The following is a 15314-nucleotide window of genomic DNA, read 5'->3' as shown; positions in this document are numbered from 1 at the left end:
TGGTTGTGTTTTCCATAAGAATTAATGAATTGTGTATGGATATGGACTAAACTCCAAAATACTTAATTGACAGCATTTTAGTTTAACTCACAACTAAAAGACATAATAAGGTCCAATTTATTTTTCCTAATCTTCGTTTTGTATTTACTTATCTTTGAAGTAATTTAGTTAAGTCAAAAGTCAATCTTTGTTTTTAACTTCTGATCCTATCAAATTTTAGTGTAATTCGATCTTCAACAGTGAGCTGCCAACGTTGGCAACTCTGCAACGAAGATTCAGTCGGTCAGTCTCAGGCCGTCGTCATTCGTAAACAGAGAGCATCAGTCGATTGCTCCACATTTTTCGATCTTTTTACTCCAAAACAGTCTGAGATTCAACCGAGATGGCATCGACACTAATCAAGAAAGGCTTAGACCAACTAAAAAGCAAAGAATTCAGAGAATATTTGATGAGGTACGTGTATACATACCCGCGATTTATGAATCGTTGAGAAAAGATATGAAATTGAGTGGCCAAGTATATTATGTAAAGGATCTCTCGTCTGCCGACGGATCCGAAGGTCTCTTTGAAGGTCATATCACTCTTCTCATCGATGGCACACACCATCTGTGATTTATAATTAAATTTCCCAAATTTCAGCACACATTTCTGGGGACCTGTCGCAAACTGGGGCATTCCAATCGCTGCGATCGCCGACACGAAAAAAGACCCGAAGTTCATCAGCGGCAAAATGACATTAGGTAAATATGTGCTAATTTTTATCTCAAAAATTTAAATATTTTTCCTATTCAGCTCTGTGCCTGTACTCGATGATTTTCATGCGTTTCGCGTGGAAAGTGCAGCCGAGGAACATGCTGCTGTTCGCGTGCCACTTCACCAACGAGGCCGCACAGCTCACCCAGGGCTACAGGTTCGTCAATTACAACTACCTGAGCAAGCCCGAGGAGCCTGTCGAAGCAGCTGAACCTGTACAAGTACAAAAGTAACTTTGCTCACCGCGCTGATGCCAATCTTGTTATGACACACCGTGTTAGGTCCCTTTCCCAATCAAATTTATTGGTTTTTCGTCAGATTAGACCTAAACTTACCAGCTAATAGTATAGTATATGAAATTTTCCGGCATTATTATGTTCCATCACAGAGCTAGTCCAAGTAGCAAAAGTTGTTTTAAACTTGAAAGATTAGCATACTGTCGATATTTTTGCCACTTTATTAAGAGGTGAAACTGCACAAGTTATATAATTATATACAGTCATAAATAAAACTGTTGATTTTTTAAAACCTCGGGTTTCAATCCTTGTGTAGAGGAGTTTCTAACACAAAATGAAACATTTAAAGAGGAATTATTTAATTAGAGGAAGCCGTGAACAGCGATAAATACATATGTACACAGAAAGGCAAATCAAGTTAAAAGCACACTGATGGATTCCTGAAGGTGAAAAGCCTCTCATATGGACACTCCACGTTTTAGTTTTTGGCGATATTATTGATATCGTGTTCTATTAAACTAGATAAGAAAAGGGGGAAATTTCTGATTTGACCGAGTACCTAGTTTGCGATTCATGGAGCTCGGAAGGTTAAAAATCCTTACTATGTCCATTTTTATCTTCCACAAATGTGCCTGAATTTTAGACGATGGCTTATAAAATTTAAAATAGCTGAAAATAATTTCAAGCAATATTTGCGTTTTCTGAGCTGTCTACCAGGCCATTGGAAAAATTAATTTCTTTTTCCCTAAATTTTACGATCCCATAAATCGCTATAATCGTCGAATCGAAAAATGCCCTACAAATTAACATGAATTCAATAATTCCCACCTTCCAATACCCAAGATATCTTTATCTTTTTTTATCAGCAGCGGAATTTTTACTCATTAAATTGACAAAATAATCAATTTTCCCATCAGTGCACTTGTGGATTTGCTTGGCTTCTGACATGACAAGATCTTGATTACTGGAAATACAGTCTTCTGTTTCGGTTGCCAACTGACTCTTTTGGCGAACTTACAACCTGAAATTTAACTTAATTAAGAACCTCCACTTCATCCTTACTGGCAATTTCTCCTACTTGAAAGGGTTTGCTGTGTCCTCTGTAGGAAACAAGTCCGCCGAAAATGAGTTTGGCGTTGCCTTTGTGGCTGAGTCTGTACACTCCTGGCTCGGTGTTTTCTGGCACCACCCACTCAGTGCGCGCCTCACTCATGCCCTTCAGGAACGACGTCCGGTACCAGTGGAACCTGGGACGTGCAATTTGCTTCTAAATAATCTTGTTTTGATATAAATTTCCTAAATAAACTCTCAGGAGTGTCAAAGCAATGGGAGGTATTTGAGCAGTTCGGAGATCTAATACTGGCTACCCAATGTCAGAGATGGCAAAAAGTGGTTCGTTTAGTGACTCGAAATGCTCAAATTGCTCAATGGGCTGGGAGGCGCACTTGCTGCTTTGCACCTTTCCAGCATGCGTGATTTGGCTTCACGGGACGAATGTCTAGCGTTTCAATGCAGTCCTCGGTGCGGAGGCAAGTGGCCCTTCAGTGGGCTGGGTCCCTGTGCGGCCTGGTGCGCCCATGTTATCCGTTCGCGGTGTCATTGGGACCCGGGTTTCAGCATTCGTGCTAGTGCAGTGTGCGCCCTTCCCAGTCCTCGGATAGGGATAAAAAGAGAAAAAAAATTACTTTGTCTCCCAATCGGCGTCTGTGGCGACGATGGTCCAGGCAGTGCTGTTCCCCCTTTGCACTCGCCTCTCCACGGTCATGAAACTCTCTTCCTGAAGGAGATGGTTCCGTGGATGACCTGCAATCTGATTTAATTTTTGGGTTTTACTAAAAATTCTCGCAACCCTTTTTAAAACCCTATAAAATTAGAATGTTTCCCATTCATTTATTTATTTATTGACATATTAATTAAAATCCCAACATCTAAAGTAGGAAAATTAAAATTGCAATAATTGCTGTTCCGTTAGGATTTTTTTTAATTTTGAAGAAGGAAAAACTTAGGGAGGGAGCATTTTAATTCATGTAGGGATTCATTACGCGAATCATGTACGTTTTTAATGATTTTAGCAATTTACGGGACATTAAAGAAAATGATAATTAATACAGTTTCGCTCAATTTGGATAAAGTTTGGTTCTCATGAACAATGTCTGATGAGACAGATCGATTGGTTAGCCATTTTTACGTTCTGAGAACAATTTAAATATTCTCTGAGATGCTTGTCCTGGAGAAAGTTTTAAATTGTTAAATGTAGAACAATAATAAGACACTAAAAGGTATTCTGAAAACTAGAAATACTTCCCATTTATACTTGTTGATAAAATTTTCTGGTTGAATTTTTAATTTCCAAATGATTGATTTACTTGAAATTAAGAAAATAAAATGAATTCAATTTTTAGAGTGTTTTTGGTGACCCAAATGGAGTTAAAAATGCCCTGACGACAGTCAGCTCTGATCGTGAGTTTGAAAATATGTCATCTCGAATATCATAAATGAGTTTTTTTGCAATTTTTCCAGCAATAATAGAAAATTCAAAGACTTTTCCAATGAGAAATGAAAACGTCAAGTAGTCTATTCAGTTCAGTAAAAAACTGGCTTCTAAAATTGATTTGTAATGTTAAATGCTTATAAGGATTTTCCATCAAATTGAAAATTTTCCCCTCCATATTATCCAACTAAAGTAAATATGATATTCTTACGAAGCTGGCAGTGACTTTTTCTCCGACCGCAACAACGCCCTTGGGCTGTTTGACGACGGTGCCGTAGCTCCTGTTCCACGGCGACGTGTCGAAAATAACTGGCGGCAGCAGTGTGATCGTTTTCTCCCTGAAGTCGGTGGGTGACCTGCCCGGCCTCAGCTTCGTGTTGGTCATCAAAGCGATGCTCAGCTTCTTGTACTGTCTCTGGTAGATGGTCAGCGTGTGCTGGCCGTAAATCGTCGAGGCTGCCTCATATCGTTGCAACTGAGGGAATATTTCATTGAATAATAAATAAGTCCAAGGAAAACTCCCATGTTTCGCACCTCGTACTCTTCGGGAGTAACGATGTAGCTCGAGTAGGTGTTGGCCAGTCCAGCAATCACGACGGGACCGATGCTGCTCGTGCTGAACTGGTCCAGAGTGTCTCTGACTGTTTGCCGCAGCCGCCGGCCGGCCATGGTCGTGAATTCACCAGGAACGGGCACGATCACGAAGTTGCCGATCAATGCGCAGCTCGTCGAAACGATTTTCGGCTGCCACTCATACGGGAATTTCATCTGGAGGCAATAATTAATTTAATCTTATGATTGCCTAATGACCATATAAAATCAATTAAGTAAAATATTAGAAAGTAAAAAATTAATCCTCTCGGGGTTTAATGTACTAAAATTCATGGTAATTAAATATTAATGCTATATATATTTATATAATTACTATTTATTTTTAAGAAATATTGAAGGGAATATTCTTAATTTAAAAAAACTGGCAAAAAATTCAATCTGTATAGATTTAACATCTTAATATAAATTGGTCTCAATAAATTCCCTATTACAGAAATTCTCTTGCCGATTAAATATTATATTCATTTTATAATTCGTATGCATTTTTTATATTTCAAGTATTTCTGAAAACCAAATGAAAAAGTTATGCAATCCGCTCTTCTGGCGTGCTTGGCAGGTTGCACAACTCCTTGAATTATTTTAAACTTCGCTCCTATTCAGGTTTGAATTATAAACTATTTCAAAATTTTCACCTCGCCTGTGGGAAAGAGGATAGGCTTGGGCTTTTGGCACTTCCTCTCGGCGTCGCCGGGCGTGACGATGAAGTCTCTGACCGCGTTCCACAGCTCATTTGGCGACGTCATCCCCTGCGAAAAGCTGAAGGCACCGGCGCCGTCGGTGGTGCCAGCCGCGAAGCTGTAGCCCATGGCCGGCTTGCAGCCTTGAACCTGGCATAACCAGAGAATTTTTTTAAGTTTTGTGTTAAAGGTCAAATATATCAAGCTTTGATGCTTACGTCGACGTTCTGCATAGTGTTGTTGTCGTAGAAAGTGAAATTCTGCTTCGTCATGTCGACGTACTGGTGCACGCTTTTGATGTTACCGCTCACCGCAGACTGCTCGCTGCTCACGAACAGCTCCTGGAAATGGAGTTGTTTCTTTTAAATTTAATTTTAAAGCTTGCAGACAAAAATATGCAAAAAAAGCGCAGGAATTTCTAAAATACGGATTTAAGGAATAAAATTAATTATTTTTACCCAAGCTTTGGAGAAGAGTTTCTCGGCAATAATCCTTGTGCTGTCGAAAATATCTTCCCCCGGGCCGGAAGCGACGCAGAGCACATTGGCGCCGTCACAGGTGCTCGTGTGCAGGTCGCATTCCTCCCCGTTGTCGATGCAATGCGCTCCTTTCGTGTTGGGCGAAACGTCTCCCAAATTGGTTGAAGCGAACGCCGCCACGAATTTACCCTGAAATATAACTTTCAATTTAGAAATAATAACAGTGTAAATTCTTCACCTTTCCGATGAGTGACCCCTCGTTCATTTTCTTCTCGAATAAAACCGACGCGTAGCCAACGTTGTCGCTGGAGACGAGGGTGTTGGTGTTGTTCATGCTGGTCGGGTGAACGGCGAACCAGTTGATGACGCCGGCGGGGGAGCCGTCCGCGCGGGTTATCTTCAGCTGCGTCATCTCTTTGTCCACGTCGTGTTTGTACCTACAGATTTAAGTTTAGTATGTTTAAGAGGCCTATAAAATCAGCTGAAATCAACGCTCCTAATTTTATTTTTAATTTATTCAAAAGAAAATTGGTATACCTATAAGAATTGTTTATATGAAATCTTCTTTTTTAATATTTGATTTTCCTAACGGACCTATAGAATTGAATTTTCATAACTTTTAAAATAATATATATTTTTAAAAATTGTCCTCAATTTTTCCCTCTATATAAAACCAAAAAATGATAAAAAAAGTATCCAGTGCTCATCTCTGCCGATTCGTTTAAATTAATCCCCTCAATTTGTAAGCATTCCATGCCCTTTGATTTGCATACTTTGCTCTCTCCTCGGCTGGATTTTGCAAGTACGCCGTCGGACTGCGGTTGATGTTGGCGTCCAGCAACTCTCCTTGGCTCCAACTCAAGTGGCAAGGAGAAACGTCTGCGTGCGCACGGTCCACGCTCTGAATGCAAATATTCGGTACAATTTCCATATAACACACGCGTATCACTGCTGGCATACCCTGACGATGCCGGCGGCCAGTCCGTCGAAGGTTTGCGGCATGAAGCCGAGGACGCTGATGTCGTAGAACATGTACTGGTTGAAGCCGCCCGGCGCCGAGTGCGTGTGCGTCGCGCTGATAATCACGTTCTGCTCCTTGTACAGGCTGCCGTACTTTTTCTTCAGCTGGTCCAAAACCTAAAATATTAAATTCTATTAAAGCAAGCAGAAAAATCTCAATCTCATTAAAAATTATGAAAAAGCGCACTGATTTTTGATTAAAGATTCTTTGTCCTGTTATCTATGGCTCGCTAGATCAGCGTCTCCGAAATTTGATGTGCAAATTTTAAAACTGCCGTTATTTCATAAAATGGCTTTTGTAATGGTTTTAATTTTTTCTAGACTTATTGCGGTAATTAAATTTCATGGAAATTAACTAAATTAATTATCAACTCCTCAATAAGTGATGGCGTAAATTAAAACTCGATTCATGTTGATCCTCTGTTCATTTATGAAATATTGAATAAGATCTTTTGGTTTTTGGACAAAAATAACCGTCACATTGCTTCCGCACTTGAAATATTCACTCATACGCAAAATTATGGTCCCGCTCAGTGCGTTAATTGATTAATTAATTAAGGATTCCGGGTAATTTTAAGTGGAATTTACATCAAACATCACCATTATAATGAGCGGCCTTGCGTCCACTCCCAACAGCTTTTGACTATTTCAAGCAAATATTTTCGTCAAGGTCTCGTTAGGCCAAAAGAGGTGATCAAACCTTCATTCAGACACCAGACCAAATTCATAGAAAAATAAAATCTCTTCCTGTTTTTTTATTTTTATTACCTCCTTCCTGACGCCGTAACTGACCATCGCAACATCTACGCTGAGGAACAAAATTCGCGACTGGCCGTCGTCGAAAATAAACGCCCTGGAAAACTGGCGCAGATGGATTCCGGCGCCCTTTTGCTCGAGGCGCGCGTAGCCCATCTGGAAAATCGAATATAAAATAAATAAATGCGCTCCCTGGTTATTTTTATTTAATTAACGAAATAGCTGCCATACAATATGATAACGTGTGATATTATTTTCTTTTAAGTTTTTTAACCTTCCATTCCTTGTTCATAGCCTTAGCAGGATCAATTTTGCTATTCTATTATAATTCTTTCTACGAAAAGTCATGCAAATTTTGAGAAAGAATTGTTTGAAATTGATTAAAAACAAATTAAATTCAGAAAAAATAATAAATAAAAATTTCACTAAAAGCTAACCATCCTGCGCTATGCGTGAATTTATCATTGATTCAAATGAAATTCGTACAAAGGTGATTTCGCCTGCGGGTCCGGTGCAGTCCGCGATGCCGACGCCCACATTGTAGGTCTGCTGCTCGGCGGCCGACGCGACCAGGTTGGCGGCCAGGGCTGCGAGGATCACTGCCGCGGCCGGCCGAAACGCCGATGACTTCATGGCCTGCACAAACACAAAAGAGCGTGTCGTTCAAATATTGCTTTTGTTTCAGTGTTGACACATAGCATTGAGGTTAACAAAAAGCAATTTCATGCTTAGCCGTCCCGTTAGGTGTGATTGTAAAAGAGTGCTTGTACTTTAGACCACAAAAAGTACGTATAGTTTCATCAAAAGTGAATACCGCAGGATGAGGCTGCGTCTCGGTAATGATTTTGTCTTTGTTCATCCTTCACAAAACAGAATAAAATATACCTCTGACCTTCAACGCTTGCTTTAATAGTTGATTTTCTTTACAACCCCACTTACTTCTTACTTAACTAAAAAGATGACGTACTCACAGGCAATTTGCTTTAAATTCCTTTAACGCATAAAGCAGCAATCAAAGCCGCTAGAAAAATATAACAAAGTTTTTCTTCGTGAATTTTTGTGAGGGAAAAAGCGGGGAAGTTGGAATTGTCTCGATTTCGTCACTCGTATCATTTTCGATCGTTGCTCAGAAATGCGAGAAAAGTCGCACTTCTTGACGATCGCTATTTTAAACATTTAACCTTTCGAAATTTCACTATATATCCTGAACTAATTCTTTCATAGCTGGGTCATTTGTTAATTTTAAATTAAAAAAAAAACATTTCTAAATGAACCACCGTATTTTATTAATTAAAAATCTCATTCATTCAAACAAAATTACGACTTGCTAACAACAATTACACAATAACTTTGAACAAACACTTTCAATGAAAATGAATAAGCAAAATTAAGAGCATTCGCTTTAAATTTTGCAAGGTCGACGAAAATTATCCTCTCATATATTTCTGGAAGGCACAAACATGACGGTGTTGAATTTATCTCGGTCGCTCATCTCATATTGTTTGCATTAAATTTACATTTTGGCTCCAGACAAAGAAACTTTTCCCGTCCTTGACTCTTGACAAGAAATTAAAAAAACCGAGCCTTTTATTATTCAAGAAAATCATGCCGAATGCCTGCATTTTTGCAACGCGTAAATGACCTTGAACTATTAAACTATCCCAATTTCTTATTTCCAAGAGCAGCTGCCGTGTACTATGACGAAATTTTCTATGTGATGGACAGAATGATAGATGATCTTTAGAGCGTAATCAATTAATTATTTTTATTTTGCTTCATCTTAATGAAAGATCCGAATAGAAAAAGCGCGTACTAATTTTCAATCATCATTTAATTGCACGCATTGAAAGTTACAGTGAAAGTGAGTGCACCGAGATTAAATGCAACTCAACACCTGCATGCATTTGTGGTGGCTCTGACTCTCTCTGACTCCCCCCCCCCCCCCCACTTTGTGCTCGTGTGCGCTCTGTGCTCGTGTGTGTGACTTCTTACCCCCACTTAAGAGGGTGCTGGAAACCTCCAGATGTTTCCCCCATATCCCTCTCTGGCAGTTATATTCTCTCAAAATGTACTTAAATTCACCAGTTGTATAAACCCTAAGAGTTCGAAGCCGCCAACAGATGGTGCCACCGTAGACTTTCGCTTTTAAGGCACTTCCGCTGCGATTTCAGACTCAATCTAGCTACTGTGCATTCTTCAATTAATGTGCTTTTTTGACGTGCTGAAAACCAAAATCGGTTCAGCCAATCGCCGTAGAATCGTGAAAAACTATTTTTTGAAATAAAAAAATCTTTTCCAACGTTTCTACGGCGAATGGCTGAACCGATTTTGGTTATCAGCACGTCAAAACAAGCAAATTAATTGAAGAATGCAAAATAGCTAGATTGAGTCTGAAATCGCAGCGGCAATGCCTTAAAACCGATTAAAACAAAAAATTTTAAGAAAGTCTGTGGTTGCGCCATCTGTTGGCGGCTTTGAACACTAATTAAGGGTTTATGCAACTGGTCAATTGACAATATTAATTAGCTGATTAATTGTTTCCTCAATTCATTGATATTACAATTTACAATAAACTCTGACAATGAAGGTAAACCCAATTTCACCCTTATTAGTAATGCACAGCACTAAATATGATTCAAATAAAACTCTTACTTCGCGACGCACTTTCTACGGCCAACCGTTTAGGCCAGCCGTTTAGGCCAGCCGTTTAGGCCAGCCGTTTAGGCCAGCCGTTTAGGCCAGCCGTTTAGGCCAGCCGTTTAGGCCAGCCGTTTAGGCCAGCCGTTTAGGCCAGCCGTTTAGGCCAGCCGTTTAGGCCAGTCTCTGTTCGCTCAGTCTAATAATCAAAGTTTAAATTCTATAGTTGAATAAACTTGTCGTGTTATACTTCATCCGAACACTGCTTCCTTCATTGGTGGTCCAGATGTCCCAGTGTCCTAGGTAGTCATCTAGGTAGAAGAAGAGTTCGGAGGGAGTAGAACACGGCAAGTTTACTCAACTACAGATTTTTAACTTCGTTTATTAGACTGAGCGAACAGAGACAGGGCTAAACGGCTGGCTGTAAAGTGCGTCGCGAAGTGTAGAGTTTTATTTGAATCATATTTATTGCTGTGCATTACTAATAAGGGTGAAATTGGGTTTGCCTTTATTGTCAGAGTTTATTGTAAATTATAAAATCAATGAATTGAGGACACAATTATTCAGCTAATTAATATTGTCAATTTAAGTACATTTTGAGAGAGTATACTGCCAGAGAGGGATATGGGGGAAACATCTGGAGGTTTCCAGCTCCAGCACCCTCTTAAGTGAGGGTGAGAAGTCACACACACGAGCACAAAGTGGGGGAGAGAGTCAGAGCCAGCACACATTCAATTAAAGACGCGGTGTGTGAGTCAGCTTTATTTACACACGATTGCGCCTCGCTTGCAACAGTTCTCGTAAAATATATGAAGCCAGATAGTGTGTAGGCAAACGGTCTTTGGTTAATTACGGTTACGGGCAGAAAACAGCTAGTTAAATTAATATCGCTAGATAATTGTCATTGCTGCAACTGAGAGGGAATTTCATGGTTTTACTGCACACAAGAAATTCTAGCCAGGATAGAAGAATCGAGTTTACTGCGAAATAATGTTTAGCTGTATCTGCAATAATAATTTACTCTTTGAAAATCGGGAAAGAGCTAGAATTTACGCAGGTTGCCGCGTAAATATGAGAGAAAATCGGTTTGAAAATTTGCATGCTAATCAAGCGGCAAGGAATTACTACTAATTGTAAATTGTGATTTCTTGTGCTAAAAGAAGAATATTTTTAGCCAATAATTTGTACACCATTGGATAAATCGCGACGACAGAAATCGAAATCAAGCAAATATCACTGACAAACTGATTTATTTTTCGAGAAGTTTGGAAAAATCTGAAATTTAATTGTTATTCGTGCCTGACTTTTTACTGTACATTTTAGGTGAGTTATTATTCAAAGCAACAAACAAATTTTAATTGTTTCCATTTGTCAATTAACTTTAAAATAATTCGATTTTTTTATAATACGAAATGTATCTGATATACTCATTTAATGTACTGAAAGGAATATTTAAAAACAATAAATAAAAAAGAAATTGTAGACTCCAGATGGTAATGAAAATTATTCCATTGTTAACAGCTGTAAAAGCTATTGCTTGGCGAGTTTCCTCGGCTGCAACGTTGCCTTTAGCTTTCTCATTAAACTTCAATAAAAGTTTTACTATCGTCTTTTCCGTGAGAGCGACTGTTGGAATCTCCTGACGGCTCTTTGTCAATGATTTAATTAAAGGAGAACAATTAAAAATAGCCTGAGACAACATCGATTCTCCCCTTGAAAACAAAATTGGCGTTGATCCTTATACAGGAATAGACTTTATTTGCCTCACGTCTAGTGCGCGACCTGGGACTATCGCAATAATTGAAAACGGCCTTCAAGCGCAGCGAGTGAGAGAGCATTATGCATGCACTTCATCCCGTTGGATCGTCTACTATGCGTGAGGGCAATAAATAAAAATGCGAGACAACTATGCACACTTCAATTAATTGCAATGAAAGATACTTTGCTTCCTTGTTTATAAGCTTAATTGGAGGCTTGAAATATTTCAGCTACAAAAATGTCAAATATCAGTTACATACATATAAATTTATTGAATTTAATTTGATATTCGAATATTTTATTACCGAAATTTACAGCTGACCTTGGATTGGGTTGACAGATTCGATTCGGTGTTCCTGTTCGCAAAGCAAACAATGCCTGCAAAAAGGGTTCGAAAAGCAGTCCCATTTGGCGGTGCAAGGTGAGAGATGAGACAAACAAACACGCGGAAGAGCCGAGCAGGGAATCTTGTCAGAAGCTGGCAGTGCTGGGCAGCTCTGCTCGACCGTAACCTTGCGCGCCTCTGACCAGCGCTCGCAAGGTCGCGCTCCCAAATTCATTATCACTGCCACGCGCTAGCTACCATACACCATAACATACGCCTCCACGCCTCTCATTGACAATTTTTCCTGCATTGATCTAATAATTAAAAGTTGTCGGCATTCAAAATTTTTAATGCTCTTTGGTTTAGTTATAGTTTGCGTATAAAATTTTAAAAACAATAAAAATTATTTCACTGCGATTATAAACATTTTAAATATTTGAAAATTAGAACAATAAAATTATTTGAACACATACTACATAAATGGTAAATATTCATTATTAGGGGTCACGTAAAACCGATTATTGACTATTTTTTCTGAAATTGCTAAATGATGTTTGGACCATCAAATGAACACAAATCATGCGTTTTAAAGCATTTTGAAAGAATTTTTTTTATATTGCTTCAACAACCAATAATTTAATACGGCTTTTGTCTGTAACTCTAGGAAAAAAATGTCGCATTTAACGATTTTCCAGCGCTTTATTGAGACACGTGCCATATATGCCATCGATTTTTAAAAATCCCTAAGTCTCACATGCCATTCTAAATTCGATTTAGTTAAGGCCCTCTTCCAGTGGTCGCTCTTCACACAAATTCCGGTATATATGTGATTTTTTAAAAAAAAAAACGGTGAAGTTAAAAAAATCACTCATTTTTCCAATAACTCATATGGGTATCAATTATTTACTTTCGTTTACTAAATAATCAAGTAATTAACAAGCGGCTATCACTGATTGCACTTGGCAAAATAAATTATTTGAATTCCTTATGATTCATAATTTTTGTTGCCTATATAGTACTAAAACAAGTTAAAAAAAATTATTGTTGAACAGTGTACTGTCTTTAAAAATGAAACTTGAAATTTAGATATTACTCATTAGATCATGCAACACGAGCTGATGTAGTTGATAACATTTTAATACGTTGAATTTATTATTAAATTAAGACTACCTTGGCGAACGCGTCATAAAGTAGGTAATTTTTCTTCAGGGCTTCAGGAACCCGAAGAACGAGTTTCACATTGCTAGAAATCTATTTTTTACAATATAATTTGCTTGTTACTAAACTCGATTTTAGTCAAAGAACGTCCATGCGTATCTCGAGATGGCCTTTGACAGGGCCCGTCACGCCATTCTCCTTGCACAAAGATTAAAACAAAAAATAAAAGTCCGACGACGATGATGAAAAGATCCGCTCTCGCTTTCGTCAGTCAAAGCAGTGCGTCAAATTATAATCTTTTTACCCACTTGTTAACAATTCGCAGTGCAAATTAACGCGAAAAACGCACGATACCGCTTTTACGTGTCAATTAAGGCGCAATACTGGCATTATTTGTTATCGATTGGCACTCGATGTCGAAGCGTGAACCGCATTCCGATCGAGCCATATACAATAGTAAAATCGTAAGCACACCGACCCTTGACGCGCGTTTTTATGGGTGTGCGATTATTGTATGGAAATCCGAGCCTTTTTGTCACACATGGTTATAATCTAGTCATAAGGAAATCGTTTAGTGGATCACTTTCCTCCTATTTTGTCTATGCACGCGTCAATGAAACCGTCAGCGAGCTATTTTTTTGCGTTCGGGCTACCGGTTTGCGAGACTTTACACGTGCAAGGAAAACTTCTTTTCGCGGCGCTATTATGCACGCGCACACCTTTCGTCACGTAGCACTGGCGAGGGTTAGCCACATCCCTGAAACTTCATCTTTTGCAAATATCGCTTGGTGCATAATCACGTCTGTTAGCTATTTGGACATAACACCTTGAACGGCCGAATATTGCTATTCTAGAAGCAAACAGCTTGTCTATGATTTATATGAGGATACCTGTCAAATTATTAATAATATTTTATGTTATGGATTGAATGAAATATAAAAATGACAAGCATAGGAAGTTTAGGCTAACTAGGAATAAAAAATTTCGACAACTGTTTTGATATTAAATTTTTGTTCATAACTTTTTTAATTTATCTGGTCATATTATAAATTAAGTGAAAATGAAAACCTCTTAACTCTTTTGGGAGCAAGAAACTTTAAAGAATATTAAATCCAAATTAAATCATATTAAAATGTTGGCGATCTGGTCAGTTGGAACTAAAAAAGGATAGATTTTTGCTTAATTGTAGCAAACCCAGAATTAAAAGTATTGCATTTCGTTGAAAGGCGATCCTCGAAACTGTTTTACTTTGGAGCCGCATTCCGAATAGAGATTAGTTCAATTAGGCATTGCGACAGTTAGTTGATTTTCCCCGCATCTCTCTTAGTAGCCTTGCACGGCCATGTGCACTACCACAATAGGCCCAGGCAGCCGCGACAAACAAAGACGCGAGCGCAAAAAAGGAGCGCAACATACGAATAAATCGACAGTGAACCTGCCGCGTTCAACCTTTCACGCCGCGGAGCAAATCGATTTCTACCCAAGTTCCAATTAAAAGACGAGAAATCATAAAAAACACACTCACCGTCTGCTGAAAATCCAAGTTCACTAAAAATTCACTGCTAAAATGCGGCTTGACACATCGTCAGCAACTTTTCCGCGTCGCGTTTGCGGAAATGCACGGCGCACTGTGCGGCGGGAAATTGTCCAGCATCCTCTGTGAACGTTGAGCGTGAGCGCTGTAGCCGAGCGAGCAAGTGCGACCGCACGCGTTCCCTCTCTCCAAGTCTCCACGCCACGGGCAGGACCAGCCCGACGCGAGACTCGACTCCGCCACTTTTTCTACGGCGTGCGCGCGGGTGCAGTCCCCGCCACCCGCGTGGACAGGTTTATTAATTTGCTCGTTCAGATTGACAACTGAGCCGCAATTGGTAATGCAAAAAGCACACACACGTGTCTGTCTGGCGCTTCGTTCAAGGTGCACGCACTTTTCGGCGCCGGCCGCCTCGATTTATCGATGCCGTGGATGACGCTTTTTTTGGTTTCGAACCCAACAAACCATCGATTTTAAATTCACGAATTTTAAAATATTTTAGAACAATACCTCTACAAAAATATACGGAAACTCGTTTTTAAATTATTTAAAAAAATTAATTTAAATTATTTAAACAAAACCTTCATGAAGTCGTTTTTTAATTTCAAGAGACCTTGATTTTGAGTTTAAAGTACATATTTGATTAATTGTTAAATTTACAATTTCCTCGCAAAGGAATAATTCAAAGCCACGGAAGCATAATTTTTAGACGTTAAAAAGGAAAAATAAAAGCTCGTCTTAAGATGGAACGAGAATTTTTCCTAGATTGTAAATTTTGATTCAAAATGGGTTAATTTTATATTTTAATATAGTGTTAAGTTTACTTCAAATTTATCTTTGTTCATCTGGTTTCATTCTAAATGAATAAATCATATTTT

General features: G+C 38.9%; 2 protein-coding genes across 2 annotated transcripts; one reads left to right on the top strand and one right to left on the bottom strand.

Annotated features, from left to right (window-relative positions):
- Window positions 1-287: 287 nt before the first annotated feature.
- Window positions 288-1281, top strand: Mpc1 (mitochondrial pyruvate carrier). Its single transcript, XM_065497762.1, has 3 exons — window positions 288-453; window positions 640-740; window positions 793-1281. Exons 1-3 carry the CDS (start codon window positions 383-385, stop codon window positions 984-986), a joined length of 366 nt encoding a protein of 121 aa, XP_065353834.1. The 5' UTR covers window positions 288-382; the 3' UTR covers window positions 987-1281.
- On the bottom strand, window positions 1190-14645 carry CDase (neutral ceramidase). Its single transcript, XM_065497754.1, has 14 exons — window positions 14428-14645; window positions 7511-7660; window positions 7037-7180; window positions 6209-6385; window positions 6022-6149; window positions 5487-5685; window positions 5228-5437; window positions 4988-5110; window positions 4725-4919; window positions 4015-4248; window positions 3692-3955; window positions 2675-2799; window positions 2068-2236; window positions 1190-2010 (listed from the first exon to the last, which is right to left on the bottom strand). The coding sequence occupies exons 2-14, from the start codon at window positions 7655-7657 to the stop codon at window positions 1951-1953; spliced, it is 2175 nt and encodes a 724-aa protein (XP_065353826.1). The 5' UTR covers window positions 7658-7660; window positions 14428-14645; the 3' UTR covers window positions 1190-1950.
- Between the last annotated feature and the right edge of the window lie 669 nt (window positions 14646-15314).

This window comes from Cloeon dipterum, chromosome 1 (genome assembly GCF_949628265.1).
Source record: "Cloeon dipterum chromosome 1, ieCloDipt1.1, whole genome shotgun sequence".
Lineage (NCBI taxonomy): Eukaryota > Metazoa > Arthropoda > Insecta > Ephemeroptera > Baetidae > Cloeon > Cloeon dipterum.
This window is presented reverse-complemented; position numbering and strand designations above follow the sequence as displayed.